At 38.8% G+C, this 16,342-nt stretch overlaps 1 protein-coding gene across 1 annotated transcript in view; it reads right to left on the bottom strand.

The window, feature by feature from the left end:
- syngap1a (synaptic Ras GTPase activating protein 1a) overlaps window positions 1–16,342 on the bottom strand; it is a 31,793-nt gene that overhangs the window by 1,526 nt on the left and 13,925 nt on the right. Inside the window, exons 8-19 of the mRNA XM_054606339.1 lie at window positions 16,111–16,255; window positions 15,203–15,347; window positions 14,055–14,291; window positions 12,958–13,159; window positions 12,025–12,215; window positions 10,479–10,683; window positions 9,454–10,032; window positions 6,905–7,166; window positions 6,516–6,805; window positions 6,185–6,346; window positions 4,904–5,115; window positions 722–794 (exon numbers count right to left, since the gene is read on the bottom strand). Coding sequence (XP_054462314.1) covers window positions 722–794; window positions 4,904–5,115; window positions 6,185–6,346; window positions 6,516–6,805; window positions 6,905–7,166; window positions 9,454–10,032; window positions 10,479–10,683; window positions 12,025–12,215; window positions 12,958–13,159; window positions 14,055–14,291; window positions 15,203–15,347; window positions 16,111–16,255 — 2,703 coding nt within the window. The remainder of the gene's footprint in view (window positions 1–721; window positions 795–4,903; window positions 5,116–6,184; window positions 6,347–6,515; window positions 6,806–6,904; window positions 7,167–9,453; window positions 10,033–10,478; window positions 10,684–12,024; window positions 12,216–12,957; window positions 13,160–14,054; window positions 14,292–15,202; window positions 15,348–16,110; window positions 16,256–16,342) is intronic.

The following is a 16,342-nucleotide window of genomic DNA, read 5'->3' as shown; positions in this document are numbered from 1 at the left end:
CTTCGACTGTAAATCCATTAACTGAAACATTCAATACCATGAGTGTTGCTTTTACAGCTATGACTATAGTTTGAGCCAAAAAGGACGGCTTGCAATTTTTCAAAAGGCAATTTTGTCTATTTGCTCTTGATTTTAAGCGATAATTGACTGACAGTGCATTCCAACGACAGCAAATGTTGTTTCTCCTGAGTTATTTTGGCGTAAAAGCATTAACACACACACACACAGCCTCTTCACTTGCGTCACAATCCAGCCCACATGGTGCATTCACGACACTGAGCCCAGCAGAATTACTGTGACGCGCTGGTGAGTCACAGTCAAGGTTTTCTGACGATGGATGCGTTCTCTGGTATACTAATAATAATCTTTTGGTGGTAAATAATATTCAATTTCAGTGCTGAAAACCTGCTATTCCTTCACAGAACTAGATTAACCTCTGCACATATATTTAAGCTCCATCCAGACCTTGATTTCTAGGTTGAGCACTGTATTTTCCCCCTTCCCTCAAGCGTGTGTAGTATAATGGTGAAATGTTTTTTCAGATGCCACAAACGCACTTTTGAAAGATGGGAATAGGTGAAGTGTATGACAGCTGCAAACTTTTCCCCTGCACTGGCTTTGGCAAATGCGCTGAATGTGATGTAAGAATGATGCAAGCTGTTTTAGGGCATGACTGGTTTAGCAAATAGGGATGATAAAAGATGTAGACACAGGCACAAACCTGGTCTGTGAGGATTCGAGGCTTAATATCAGGAATGGCACCCCCTCTCAGCTCATCTTCCACAGCCATGAGTCTGACAACAGGGAAATAGAAACAAACATACCGGTTGACAAAAATAGAACTATGAAGCCGGTGTTCTTCAAATTTACTGTAGGATTATGTGGCCATATGATGATATTAAGGTCTGGACATTTTTCTGGGTGCATTCAGCTATCCTCAGAGCCTCCTGAAGCTGAATTGAAACTGTGGTCAGAATAATTCAGGCAGTTCAAATTCAGTTGTTCAGATACACAACTTGTGAAATGATTGCGTGCAGGAAAGTTCAATTGAATCCATCTGCTGTATCAGTACTCAGAGGAAATGTTTATTTTAACTCAAGGGGGATTTCTACCAAATGAGATGAGATATGAGCGCTGTATACGCAAATTATACAAAACTTTGGCTTTTCCCCAAGCAATTCAGTGGATAGGAGTCCTACTTTGTTCCATAAAACATTTCCTGAAAGTACATGTAGCTACAGTCAGAATTAGTATGTTTCTTTCTTCTCTCCTTGTAATCAAGGTATTGAAATAGAATGAAAACCAACCTTGTGAAGTGTTTCATATTAAAGTATGAGCCTAACGGGTATGATTTTCAGTATCAGTTGTGATATTTGAATGAGCTACACTTAAAAGAATAGTTCCACATTTTGGGAAATACATATATTTGCTTTCTCTCTGAGAGCTGGATGCTAAGATCGATACCACTCTTGTCTGTGAGTTAAAGGTACCCTGTGGAGTTAGTTTTTGACCAGTAATAGTGAAAAATGTGTTGATGAGTGGGTCATTTGTGTGTCTCCATTTTGAGCTCTACAGGGTTAGAGTTAGTAATGTGGTGCAAATTTTCAGAAATGTGCAAAAAGAAATTGCTAATCAACGTGTGTTTCCATTCACTACTGTAATCGGGGGCGCCAACGATAAAAAACAATGTAGAAAATGCTTTATTTTCATGTATAAATTTGAGGAACGTTACCTTATCGTCATAGCTCCACACAGATCTCATGTTTTAGTCTGGTGCCATTTTTCATCTCTTCAGTGGAGCGGAAGCTTCAGTGGACGCTTAATGTCACATGCTATATGTGCATCATGATTTATGTGCTAAGTCTGTTTCCATTGCACTACGTTCCACTTGGCTTTTATTGATACACCAACTTTTCCAACTCAGCTAAGTTTAACAAAGTTCTTTGTGGTATTTCATTTGTTGTTGTTTTTTCTGTTTCCAAAGGTGCGCATAAAAACGGTTGGATATCAATGCACATAAATACCGAAATGCATGGACTAAGATACCACGATGCAAGGTGTTATGTGAATATATAGTTAATTTGTTGACAAACAAAAACTCCATGGGATACCTTTAAGTCTGGAGCTAAGTCAGGAGGAACCAGGAGGGCTGTTTGCCCCTGCTTCCAGTCCTTATGCTAAGCTATGCTTAGTTCCTCCTGGTTCCAGCACAGATATGAGAGCGGTATCTTCTCACTTAACTTGCAGCAAGTAGGCAAATAAGCGTATTGCCCACAATATTGAACTATTTCTTTAAAAATGGATACATATGACATCATGCGAGATATACTTGACTGGAATTTTTTTTACCTAAAAGGCAAAATGAGTAGGATTTTCATTAAAAACAATGTATAGACTCCTACAAAGTAATCCCTCTCAATCATCACTAATGACCCATGAGAGGTGTGCTGCGGTCTGTATCTGGAGACACCCTGCTCCTCTACCTCCATTTTCTCTTTTCTTTTAGCTAAGCTGGGGTCAGGACGTTTCTGGACGTCAACCTTTGGTTACTGGGTGTGTGGCCTCCAGCCACACAGCGCAGAGTATGAGGGCACGACTCCATAAGAACATAGCGATCAGTTGCCAGATTGTAAAAAACCAACCAAGAGGAAGTTCCAAAATGATGGGCACAGCTCCCAAAAAACGAAACGCCAAGCAGACAAAGCTCAAAGTCAGGTACACCACTTTTGAATTGCTGCTGCATGTGATGCTGCAGGTGAAACACTGCGCTGTTTTCCGGCAACAGCAGTCAGGGGAGCGTGTACTTCTGGTGACTTTAAGCAGGAGAAGATGGGCCAACTTTGAATGTTGTGTTTATAAACTGCAACAGACAAATCCTACTCATTCTGCCCTTAGTCATATTTTGTGAAAGTCTTAAAGTTTAGATAAATTGGCATTTGAAACATCGTCCTTCACTAAGAACAGTGTTTGTCTGAGTACTAATACAGCAGACCAAAACCATTTCTTTAAATGTAGCCATATAAATAATTAGTCAATATAGTCACCATGTTTCACTACCTTTACTTTTCATACATTTTCCCTTGTAGATGTGTTTTGTTGTAGCCCTAAAACATTTGCATTTACAGCTGCAACCCATAACTTGCTACACTTCAATTTTTGCAATTTACTGAGATATACAGCGGGTAAAATAAGTATTGAACACGTCACCATTTTTCTCAGTAAATATATTTCTAAAGGTGCTATTGACATGACATTTTCACCAGATGTCAGTAACAACCCATGTAATCCATACATACAAAGAAAACCAAACAAATACGTTCAGAAATTAAGTTTTGTGTAATAAAATGTAATGACACAGGGAAAAAGTATTGAACACATGAAGAAAAGGAGTTGCAAAAAGGCATGGAAAGCCAAGACACCAGCTGAAATCTATCAGTAATTAGAAAGCAATCCTGCCCCTTGTCAGTGCAAATTAATATCAGCTGGTTCAGTCCCAACTGATGGCCTATAAAAAGGTGTCTCATTACCAAGGTGTCACACAAGAAGCATCTCATGATGGGTAAAAGCAAAGAGCTCTCTCAAGACCTTCGCAACCTTATTGTTGCAAAACATACTGATGGCATTGGTTACAGAAGGATTTCTAAACTTCTGAATGTTCCAGTGAGCACTGTTGGGGCCATAATCCGGAAATGGAAAGAACATCATTCACCATAAACCGGCCACGACCAGGTGCTCCTCGCAAGATTTCTGACAGAGGAGTGAAAAGAATTATCAGAAGAGTTGTCCAAGAGCCAAGGACCACTTGTGGAGAGCTTCAGAAAGACCTGGAATTAGCAGGTACAATTGTTTCAAAGAAAACAATAGGTAATGCACTCAACCGCCGTGGCCTGTATGCACGCTCACCACGCAAGACTCCATTGCTGAAGAAAAAGCATGTTGAAGCTCGTTTAAAGTTTGCTGCACAACATTTAGACAAGCCTGTGAAATACTGGGAGAATATAGTCTGGTCAGATGAGACCAAAATTGAACTCTTTGGATGCCATAATACACACCATGTTTGGAGGTCAAATGGCACTGCACATAGCCCCAATAACACCATACCAACAGTGAAGTTTGGAGGTGGGAACGTCATGGTGTGGGGCTGTTTTTCAGCATACGGCACTGGCAAACTTCATATGATTGAAGGAAGGATGAATGGAAAAATGTACCGAGACATTCTTGATAAAAATCTGCTGCCATCTACCAGGATGATGAAGATGAAACGAGGGTGGACATTTCAGCAAGACAATGATCCCAAACACACAGCCAAGGAAACTCTCAATTGGTTTCAGAGAAAGAAAATAAAGCTGCTAGAATGGCCTAGCCTATCACCTGACTTGAATCCAATAGAAAATCTATGGAAAGAACTAAAGATCAGAGTTCATAGAAGAGGCCCACGGAACCTTCAAGATTTGAAGACTGTTTGTGTGGAAGAATGGGCCAAAATCACACCTGAGCAATGCATGCGACTAGTTTCTCCGTACAGGAGGCGTCTTGAAGCTGTCATTACCAACAAAGGCTTTTGTACGAAGTATTAAATACATTTCAGTAAGCTTGTTAAATACTTTTTCCCTGTGTCATTCCATTTTATTACACAAAACTTAATTTCTGAACTTATTTGTTTGGTTTTCTTTGGTATGTATGGATTACTATGGTTGTTACCAACATCTGGTGAAAATTCCATGTCAATAGCACCTTTTAGAAATATATTTACTGAGAAAAATGGTGACGTGTTCAATACTTATTTTACCCGCTGTATATATTTTCCTGAACTTGGTAGAAATTTGTGTGAATAGAGAAAGCCAAGCAGTAATTGGCACAGCCTCATTTCTGCCAGCTCTAGTTCAACCTGAACACTAATCACCTGTTGATGATGCCTTTGATTTGAGAGTCCTTCTCCACCTGCTGCTGCTTAAGACGGCGCTCGCTGTCGTCCAGGCGGTTCTGATACTGCATTAGGATTTTGCTTGTCTGCTGTTCCTGCGACACAAGTCTCTGCTCATATTCTTCAAGCTTGCGATGAGACATCTTCAGCCGCTCCTTCAATGAATGTATCTCTTCTTCGTACTCTTTTACCTGAAATAATAAATAAAGTCACCTCACCTGTGTCGTCACTAGTATTCAGAAATCCTCCTGAATGACGAGTGATTTTATCAATATAGACACGGCTCTGTAGTGCGCCTCTCTTTATGTTAAGCTGCAAGAGGGAAAGACCTGACAAACCTGCAGCGGAACTGTGGGCGTCTTAAATATGTGAATTCACAAATTCTGTACAATAAGTAATGCATAGACGTGCTTTTCTAATATAGGTAAGAGTGTGGGAGTTGTTCATTATATAAAAAATAAAAAATAATAGCCACCTCATGAATGATTCTGTTATTACAATGTGGCAGAAGAGGTTGAAACAGTGTTACCTCGGTGCAGGTGATGCTATTAGAAAAAGAAAATGTTTTTTTTTTTTAACAATTTTCCTCTCAAGGGTTTGACTGATGAGCTACTTCTCAATGTCATTTTATATATTTTCTGTGATATTTCTGATGTACTGTTTGTTTTGTACTCATTCCAATTTGATTACACTAGTATATAGTTATATATCTATATTATCTTTTTTATGAAGGATTTCGTCTTTTGATGTGCTTCTTGATAGCCTAATTATATATATACAGACTCTAAAATACATATTTGCCAATTCTAGACTACATATTAAACATATAAACATTTGTCTTGGTATGGCAGCTTTTCTTAATTTTGTCCATGTGCATTTTAAACTATTTTTAAGACACTCCTATGTAAAAATTATTTATGTTTTCATGCTGATATTCTAGGCCTTTAGTGGCATGATGTGATGTTTATAATTCTTGATTGAATGAGTTATGCCTTTGTGTAGTGTGACCTGATTGGTCTACGTCCTACTTAAGATATGCTCTCCCATTGTTTTGTAAAGTATCCTGATGAAATTCTACATACTGAAACATTGTCACTAAATATTTCTAAATGCAAGTGAAGAAGACAGAGTGCAGAGTTGTTTGTTCTATACTTTCATTTTTTAGGTCAACTGACCAGCTGATACTTTTAACTTTTTCAAAACTACTATTAAGTATTCATAGGAAGCAAGTGGGATAACTTAAAAGAAAAAATTGCTGACCCTCTCTAGTCGCGACTCATCCATGCTCTTGGAGTACTCCTTGAGCTGACCCTCACGGTCCGGCCGCAGGCTCTCAATGTCAGCAGAGAGATGTGGCATGTTGGACACCCAAGCGACTGTCCGTTCATTGAGGGCCGAGGTGTTCAAGGTCGACGGAGAACCCTGAAACAACAATAACACACGTCAATCATGCTTTAAACCCATGTCTTCATATAAGAAATGCCTTGAAAACATGTCAATATGATGGCACACTGTGTGAAGTGAGATACTTAAGAGCCGTCAAGCTTTAGGCCGGACAGTTTTTAAATTAAGAGACTGTAGTTATATTGACCTGTTTATTGCCTGGTTTGAGCAGATGCTGCTGTGGCGGCTGTAGTTGTGTCTGTTGAGACTTCTTGGTGCTTTTTGTGGGCGTGTCTGTTGACTCCTCTGCAGCTGCTTGAGGGGCCTGGTTCTCTTTGGCGGAGCTTGTCTGGTATGGGAGTCCGGGAGCTGGACTGTCTGTCACCGACAGCTGCGCTTCTTGTTGTTGTTGCTGCTGATGTTGCTGCTGATGTTGCTGCTGCTGATGTTGCTGCTGCTGATGTTGCTGCTGATTTTGCTGTTGATGTTGCTGTTGCTGTTGCTGTTGATGTTGCTGTTGCTGTTGATGTTGATGTTGAAGCTGCTGTTGGAGCTGCTGTTGGAGCTGCTGTTGCTGTTGTTGCAGCTGCTGAGAATGACGCGATTTAGGCTGACTGCCACTGAAGTTTGTGTCAGAAGAGTCGAGGAGGAGGTTCCTGCTCTGTGGGCGAGCTTTTGGAGGTGTGGCGGTGGCAGGAGTGTTAATGGACCGCTGTGACTTGAGGTGTTGTGCCGGCGCCATAGACGAATGGCGTACAGGGTGAACTGTAGTAGGTGGTGTGGCCAAGGAGGCGGGTGTGCCCGTCCCAGTGCCAGACTGAGATACAACTCCCATAAGGTGCTGTTGCTGAAGAGACTCCTGAGAGGAGACAATAGAGTCACAGACAAAAGAAAATTAAGCAAATGTTTAATGCCCCCTAGTGGTCAAATAAGACACAAAGCCAACGACAGTGCACATGGCCACCCATTACCAGAAAGAACAGAAAGACCATTCAAAGTACAAAACATTAAAAGGTTTCAACATTTAAAAAGACACATAGAAGTAGGATTTAAAAATAAAAGGTAGTGACAAAAAAAAAAAAAAAAAAGGTTTTTATAACTTGGAGTTGGAGCAGACATCAGGTTTTCTGAGTTTGTTCCAGAAATGTGGTGCACAGAAATTGAATACTGATGTTTTGTTCTGACTCTCGGGACAGAAGCAGACCCGTCCCAGTCGACCTGAGAGGTCTGGATGGTCAAAATGTCTAGGAAGGTAAGTAGGTGGATGGATGGATTGATGGATAGATAAAGCCTTGTTCTGAAACACAATCTGTATTAATAAACAAGAGGCCTGTGATGTTTGTTCCATTAAGGCCCACGCAGCAGGACAGAAATAGCTCAAGACTACAGCGTATCACTAAACACTATAATTTTAAACAGACTTTTGCACACATCATCAAGTCACAGCCAAAAAGGTCAGTTTATATTAATTAAAAGCTCTTCCAAAAAAACACAAGAATCTCACTGAACTTCATCAAACAAGTGACATTTTAATTTAAGTTAATAATTTGGGCTTACCTTTTGTTTTAGAACAAGTTTGACACAACTGATGCATATAATCATTGCATATGTATAAAAAAATAAATCTCCAAAGTTAAAATGCTCAAACTCCAGTATGGACTTTCAAGAAATCTATATCTGATCAACAGTACACAGAGGGTTAAAGTATGTATAATATAGCCTATTATGAATAGTATCAACAGTTATGATCCTCCCTGAGTTCAGCAGAGCAGACCAGTGAATGATCCTGCTTCAGTTTATTGTCTGTAGCATATGACGTGTCCCTCAAAAGTGCCCTTACATGACTGTTAGATTTGCATGTTCTGATGCTTGTGAGAGTGTCATTCCTATTCTGTTTGGATTAGAGCTTCGTTCTGCAACCTCACAACCAAGTTTGAACACGGTGAAAAAGTACAAGTAGAATCCAATGAACTGCAAGGGACAAACTGAATTGATGCAGATTTTGTGTTGCTCAATCAAGGCGTTAAAATAACACTACGAATATGTTGGCTTGAAATAAATAACAATAATGTACATGTTTTTTTTAGGAAAACTAAGAAAATAAATTTGTGACTGTCCTCATCACAACATTTGTAGATCCAGTAGTGATAATAATAATATTGCATTTGTATTGAAATTAAGTGATTGCTCAAATTAATGATAAAAGCCAAAAGATCCACTGATGTACAGCATGAGAGTAGAGGTAGTCCTAAAGGTGAGGCATATTTGCAGTTTCAAGCTTTAAAACCATCAAGTTTAAGCAATTCATGCTGAGATTTTCGTTGCTTAATAGAAGTGCCTGATGGTTTTAAAGTGAAACCCAAACGCTTGAAACTTTATTCTACTCTCATATGAGGGATATACATTTGAAATAAATCAGAAACACAATTTTTAACCTTATTTGTCCACTCAAAATGTTAAGGTGATTAATAATTAATTTATGATAAACAAGGAGCTAGCCCAAGAGTTCCAAAAGGCTTTATTATGCAAAGAGGTGTTTCCGTTTTTAAGCCAATTGATATAAATGGGAGAGGACAAAATAAAAGAAACACTTTCTCAGCATAATGCACTACAATTAAGTCACAACTGAGTGTATACTGTATCATGACGGACAGACAATAACCAACAACGATGGCATCAGCCAGTGTCAAGCAATTAACACTCAACAGGCAGTCCAGTGTGAAATGTAATCCGAATTATTTTAAACATTACAGATAGAGAGATAGTTAGAGATCAGACTGTGACAGATACAAGTGAACAACGGAAATTAATATCAGTGAGCATTGTGAGTTTATGGAAGAGCTAAAACACGCATTAAAACACAATACCATTCTGGATATTCAGCTTCAGTTCAGAATAAATATGGAGACAATTTTCTCTCCTGATGGAAGTTGTCTTTTCCAGGTCATACACTCATTAATAGGCAAGAGACGTTCGGTGGTTACAAATTCATAAAATGATTATAAAATGAGGAGTTCTGCAAGATGTTGGCCCATAATTACACTGCGCTTGTCCACTGCTTTTTATAAAACCCTTCAAAAATAATGTTGCATATCATTACAAACTGTCTTTCTGTTAAAATGTGAAGATAAGTGAGAGATTCCTACCTGCACCTGCAGTGACAGTTGGTGCCAGGCGAAGTCATTGTTCTGATTCTGCCGGGTGAAATCATCACTGTAACTGTGTGAGTGGACAATGCTGGGCTGCACCAGACTGCTTTGTGACCGCAAGGCGGACAAGTCCTCACTGCGGGAGAAAGCACTGTTGCCAAAGGACGGTGCATAGTCGTGGTGGCCATTCTCTGGCTCTGGGGCGAGGAGGAGAGGAGGGGGGTGAGGCTGAGACTGAGCCGGGGAGTTCTGGGCGGCCAGATGGAATAGCGGGTTTTGGAAAGACAGGGGGAAGTGCATGGCTGCTGCTGCCTGCTGCTGCTGTTGAGAGATGGATTCGGTGGGCCCCCCTATGTGGCCCATCTGGCTCAGCCTCAAACCAGAGCCTGCAGAGCCCGCTGGCATATGTCCTCCCATACGAAGAGGACCGCAGAGGTTTCCGAAGCTGTGGCCCAGGCCGGCAATAGAGGCCTGAGAGGAGGTGAGCATGTCTCCCACAGAGTTGAGGTTGGAAATGCTGTTCATACGAGAATCCTGAAGGTCCATCATGGACACACTTTTATTCACACTATGGACCTGAGAAAACATTAAAACGTAAAAACATTTATTGTAGCTGGAATTTGGACTGGTACATACTAAAAATCACTACAAGGAAAAAACATTACTCCTTTCTAAATGAACAGTAAATGTGTATATTTTTAACACATTTAGGGGTAATATATAGTAATATTGATGCTTTTAGACAGATCATTGAGTTTATGCTGAGTAAAAAGTTGTACTCGTGTTTTTTTTTTCCCCATTTAAGATTTGATGATTAAATATTACAACACTACAAACCTGTTATGATTTGAAAATTATAATCTCCTCTCAAAAAAAATCTTCTTATTGAAATGTATAAAATAATGACATTCTTACTAATAAAAGTTGTTCCTCCAACCAACTCAGAAACATAAAAAAAGCAATCAAGCCTAAGTGCTCACCTCAGTTTGATAACAGTTTGAAACCCGACCTTGACATTGTACCTTTGGATCAGGTTCAGTGATGTCCGAGCTGCTTGTGCAGTATGCTGGGCTGGATCGAGCCAGCGGCGGGCGGGTCACGTAGAACACTTCCCTCGACGAGCGGAGGTCTCGTTCTGCATGGCGCCTCATGTTCAGATTAGATGAGAGGGATTCTACAGCTGAGACTCCAGTCGTGGGGGATGGCAGTCGAGAGATGTCTATTGAACTGCAGATTCACAACAGAGACACGTGTTACAAATGTCTCTGATGGGTTTATTAACACCATCTCATAGACTTGATTCTATTTTTCATTCTCCCAACATGGGCCATCTGTAGAAAAACAAAAAAGTGTAAGCAGAGGACAGATGGTCCCAACTCCTTTTTTGCTGACCTCTTAATATCAGGCAATATCTCCTTGCTCCTCATTTATTGCATGACATTGCAAGTTGGGAGCAGTTTAATCAAAGAGTGTTTTTTGAAGAATAATTTTTTAGAGACCTGAAAGAATAAATCAATATTTCACAAAAAAATAATTTGAGAAAGTCAGAAACATCAGAGACACATTTTTCTTTAACGGAATGTTGTTTTTTTGAAGTAGCATCATTCCTTTGCTATTCTAATTTCATAATGAAACCTGTGAAGAAACCAAAGAATTGTGTCATTTGTACTCACAGTCAAGAGTATTTGATGTTATGCACCTGTCTTTGAGATTTTTTGTTGTGCAAGAACTATACAAGTTTTCTTATGTAATTGTTGCATTATGAAATGCGTGGAAACACAGTGAGAAGGCATGACCTCCATCCTGTCAGTCACTCGTAGCCCGATACGTCGGGGGTAAGAGCTACGAGGAGTGGCAGGTGTGTCGTTCCTTGTGTTGCTTTGAATTACCAGACTTTTGATCTTTCTCCTCTCGAGCCTCCCTGAATATGATTTATGTCTTTCTCATTCAATTACATGTTTACTGCTACAGATTTTGCTCCAACAGTGCTATTGCTTGGTATAATAGTAAACAAAAAATTGCTGCAAAGGAGGCCACTGATGTAACCATGTTTTTTTCTCTTACTTTAAGAGTTCTTACTTAAACAGTTATGCTGTAATGAGAGCAACTGTCTCTTGACAATAGCAGAGTGCAGACATGAATTAAAACACAGAGGAAACAGGTTTGGGTAAGAGAGTCTGGGAACAGATGGTGCTGGCAATTACTGATTGATAAACTACTTAAAAAGCCTGAAGAGGTGCATTAGCATTATGGGCTTTTAGAAATATGCCAGTGTTTTGTTTTGAGCTACTGAATCCTCATTTATTATATTTCCTTGTCCTTTTTATTTGCTAATGTGAATCACACCCATAAACTGTTACTCTTCTGTTTATGTGCAGTATGTGCATCTTTGCAACTATGACCATTTGCACGGTCTTGATAAAGTCACAGCAGGGATCAATACTTCAAATGTGAAATCATTAGCATTACCAATCTTGTCTCTGTACTCTTTGAGGACATGCAAATTCAATTTCATGTGTAGAAGTGATAAACCAAAAATACATAAGAAAGGAAACCATAAGAGGATACCTGTTTAAGTCACGCATCATAAGGCTTTGGAAATCAGAAGACATTAGACGATTGAAAGATGGCCGCGAGAAGAGTCTGTCCTTCGGTCTGTCCGGCTGGTGATTTGTAGGCATGTGGAGCTGCGGGTTCCTCAGGGCGACGCTGATGTCATTCAGCAGCCTTGGTAGGGGTCCAAGTTTAAGAATAGCATCCTTCAACATGGAAAGATTTTAAAAATCAAGAGAAGCCAATGCTGACATGCCTTATACCAGGTGTTCCCAACCTGTATAATGATTGAGCTGTCCAGACAACTAGGAGGACGGCAAGGTGAAACTGATTACCTCATGTACTGATGAACAACTTATGTTCAAAGTCAATATAATGTTAACACATGTGTTATAAATATTTAATTTTGGGATAAAGAAAGCGTGATACTCATTAACAACAGATATACTTATTTTAGGTATCTAAATAGGTATCGGGAGAAAGAGTAAATTATTTAGCATTTTATGCAGCCCAGTAGCAAATGTCCTACGGCACAGTACTTGCCCCCTGGGTTGGAAACCTCTGTTTTATATGGTATGATTCACTTGTTTATTCATAAAATTAAAATGTCATTCAGAAAACACAGATAATATCTTTGAAGGAACTAAGAATACAGAAATTAAAAAGCACATACTTTTAAGACAATTTAGAACTGAGCATAAAATATGTATAACTTTCATTATGTTACAACTATAGTACAATTTCAATAAATTAACAGTGAAAGCACTGTAGTTAAATATTAAAGTACTAATTCCACCTCGGTTTTAATGAGTTCAAATAATATTAATCCTGTCTGACAGATGGAGAAATGCAGAGCCTCATTTTCCAACTCTCTCTAAATTCTTCAGTTAGAAAAATAAATCATATTAAAATGTTTCATTTAATGTTCCAGCTTATTATTCCACCTACCTTACTTAGCTGGCCCATGACTTCCCACAGTAAGCTGTGCAGCATGGACAATTCTCTTCCGAGGTCAATGTAGCCCTCAAACCCTCCAGCGTTTCCTGAGGCCTCCATGTTGGAAATCTCATAGAGAAACTGCTGCATGGAGCCCCACTCCATCTCCAGAAACTCGTTCATGAAGTACATGTATTCCTCCTTGGGTCCAAATCTGCACAGACAACAATGACGGGATACACGAAGACAGGGATGAAGATGGAAACGAACTCCAAATTGCACTGTGGAAGGATCTAATATTTACAATTAAGGGGTCTGTAGGAGTTGAGTTGAATAACATCCTATATATTGTCTGATATATTATGACTTAAAAAGGTTTTGGGACAGTGATTGCCTTTTTTGTTGTTGTTGTTCTGTACTTTTCATGTCCTGCGCATATTAATTCTGCGTTTAAAACAATTCAACAGTGATGTGTATGTTTACATGCCCATTTTTTATAGTTTAGAACATAGACCACTATTACATTATTTATGATCTTTTTCTCTCTAGCGTTACTATAAGTACACATCAGTTAAAATGGTATAATAAGCCTAAGTTTTTTTTTGTTTTTGTTTTTTCATTTAATTTGATAACTTTTTTGTTATTTATTCTTTATTATGTGCATTTCTTTTGGGAAATTGTTAAGGACTGTGTTAATGACGAAAGAAAATAAATAAATTACTACTACAATTACATAAGTTATATTATTTTAGTCTGATCATTTGTATCCAATGTTCCTGCCATGTAGAGTCTGTTAAATTACCACTAAACTTTTGACGTCTTAATTGTACTGAAAGTGTACCTGCATATTAGTGCCAGAAGAGTTGTTTTAATATTCAAAGAACTTAAGGTAGGAACAAATGTGTCGCAGCTAAAAGCCTTGGAGCTCACTGTGGGTGAGTAACAGTTTGTACCCTCGCAGTCAAAACTGCAAGCCTGTATTTCCGTGATGGGACTTTGTGTCTGTGACATGCATCTCATCTCGCACAAGCGTTAGCGTCTAGAAATCTAAACATGAACTGAATTAAATGAATGTTGGTGTAAGAGGACAGGCAATAATAGGGACTCACTTGCTGAAGCTGGCGAGGTTCTGCATCACCTTGGCAATGAGCGTGAGTGTGCGTGACGTGCGCTCAGCGGGGTACTCCTGCATTAAGTTGAACAGGGAGGGGGACATGATGGCTGGGCACATGAAGCGAAGAAATAGGGAGGAGCTGATGAGGCTGTCGGCAAGATCCTCTCTTCCACGCTCAGCACATCTGGCTCTCCAAGAAGCAAAAACTTCCTTCAGCTCTCGGGGAAATATGCTGAAACAAGAAGATGATTTAATTTCCCCTTTGTCAAGGTGAATGGCGAGATCAAATCCAGCAGCTTATCTAAAGCCTTGAGGTATTCAGCAAGGTCGGGAGACTAAAACATTCGGAAAACCATTTGACCATACTCTGCTCCGAATGGACAATGTGTTATGAATATGACACTGATAATATTACTGATTATGTCACAAAAAAAAACATTTAAATAGTAATGAATCATGTTAAATTTCAGTTATTTAAGTATAAATATGCATAACGAAAGTTTTCATAACGCTATTACTAGGGAGACAAATAGAGACCAAAGGTTTTGTGAATTGGAAAGCAAAACTTGTAAATGTAAAACTGAAATTTAAAACAGAAAGCTAGATCTTAAACCCTGTAACTATACTATAAACCTTTTTTCATTTAATCTCTGGAATGATTAAATCATTATACATGTCTAGAAATATACACATATCTCATAAATACATATTTTATATAGATTATTGTTCCTTTTTCAATGTAAAGGTCCAAGGACAGAAGATGTTGTATGCTGTACTGATTTCTTTCTTTTTTTTCCAGATTCTATAATTGTTTTGATACAAAAGATTTACAGTGTCAGATCTTATTTTCTTAGATTTCAGGTTTCCAGTTTTCTAATTCAAATCTTTCGTATTTCAGCTGAATTTGTGTCCATCTGCTGGTGTGAGGGGTTGGGATTGAAACATTTGCTCAATCATGCTACCTTCAGGAAAATATGGGAACTGGGAGAGGTGAGACTAAAGTGATCGGTGTGGACCAAAATGGACGTTTGACAGAGAGTTGCGTTTAGCAAGTTTTAGACTATACATGGCACAAATCAATACAGATACAGAACAGATATGTGGATACAGTTTCCTAATGAATAAATATGGGGGGAAACCAACCAGAGGGAGTTGATGATCTTGCAGAGTAACAGCTCACAACACATTCGAAGGTTGGCTTGATGGTCAGCGAGGACAGACGGCGGGACACGCATGGGATCCACCTCACAGTTTTCCTCAGACTCATATAAGGCTCGAATGAAGTCACCTGTAGGTTTTTAGAAACCTTTGTCAATATGTTTCCCAAAAGGCAAGCATTTTGCACCAGAAAAAAGTTCTGCTATAAACTACTCTAACAGATGGAACAGAAACACACAATTTCACATATGCTGTGCCTCTTAAAGTCACTGAGAATAAAGATGAATGTTCAGTTTGTGAGATGATTTTGACAGTATATGAAAATGTTAAGATGATTTAATAGGTGAATTAACAATTTGTTAAACAAGGCCTTTTGGAGGAAGTTAATATTTGAACTTAGAAATATAAATGTACAATATACAGGATTTATAATAAATGGGATACAACATGAAAAAGTTTTTATTTGTATTAAGTACAGTTTACTGGATTGGTTTTGTTAACATCAAGAAAAACCAATTATTCTTGCTATTTTTCTTTCATTGTATGAGAGAATAAAGGAAGAAATTAGCATTTTTATTTTGTGCCACTGAAATGTTATTAAAGCACAATTCCTATTTGTTGATGTGACATTTAGACAGGTCTTCATAAGAATAATATTTATAATATGCTGCTACCATTCAAAAATAACAGTAATTTGGAAAATGTCACAAATGAATCACAAATGTAGATCAAACAAGCTCAACATTAAACAATGTCATGGTCATTTTCTGCTAAATGACAGATGTTTATGCTGGAATTAAGCCTTGTCTGACACACTTGGAGCTTAAAATACTCCTTTCATCTGATTACATACACAGTGATATTGAGTTTGGATTCATCTGCAGTGGCCTCACCTATAGCTTCCTTGAGGTATCTGTGACCTATCAGTTTGAGGTACTCTTCCACAGCCTTCGTAGCTAGCGTGTTCTCACGAAAGATCAAGTGCTCACGGTCCATGAACCGATCCACCTCACACATTGCCATGTCTGACAGGAACTCCTAAGTAGACATTACATTTAAAGTTCAGTAGAAAATGAACCCACAGATCATACAGATACCAGCAATTGTTTATGTAAAAATAGGTGC

This window comes from Anoplopoma fimbria, chromosome 10, assembly GCF_027596085.1.
Source record: "Anoplopoma fimbria isolate UVic2021 breed Golden Eagle Sablefish chromosome 10, Afim_UVic_2022, whole genome shotgun sequence".
Classification (NCBI taxonomy): Eukaryota; Metazoa; Chordata; class Actinopteri; order Perciformes; family Anoplopomatidae; genus Anoplopoma; species Anoplopoma fimbria.
Note: the sequence above shows the minus strand (reverse complement) of the source record. Positions and strands in the feature narration are given on the sequence as shown.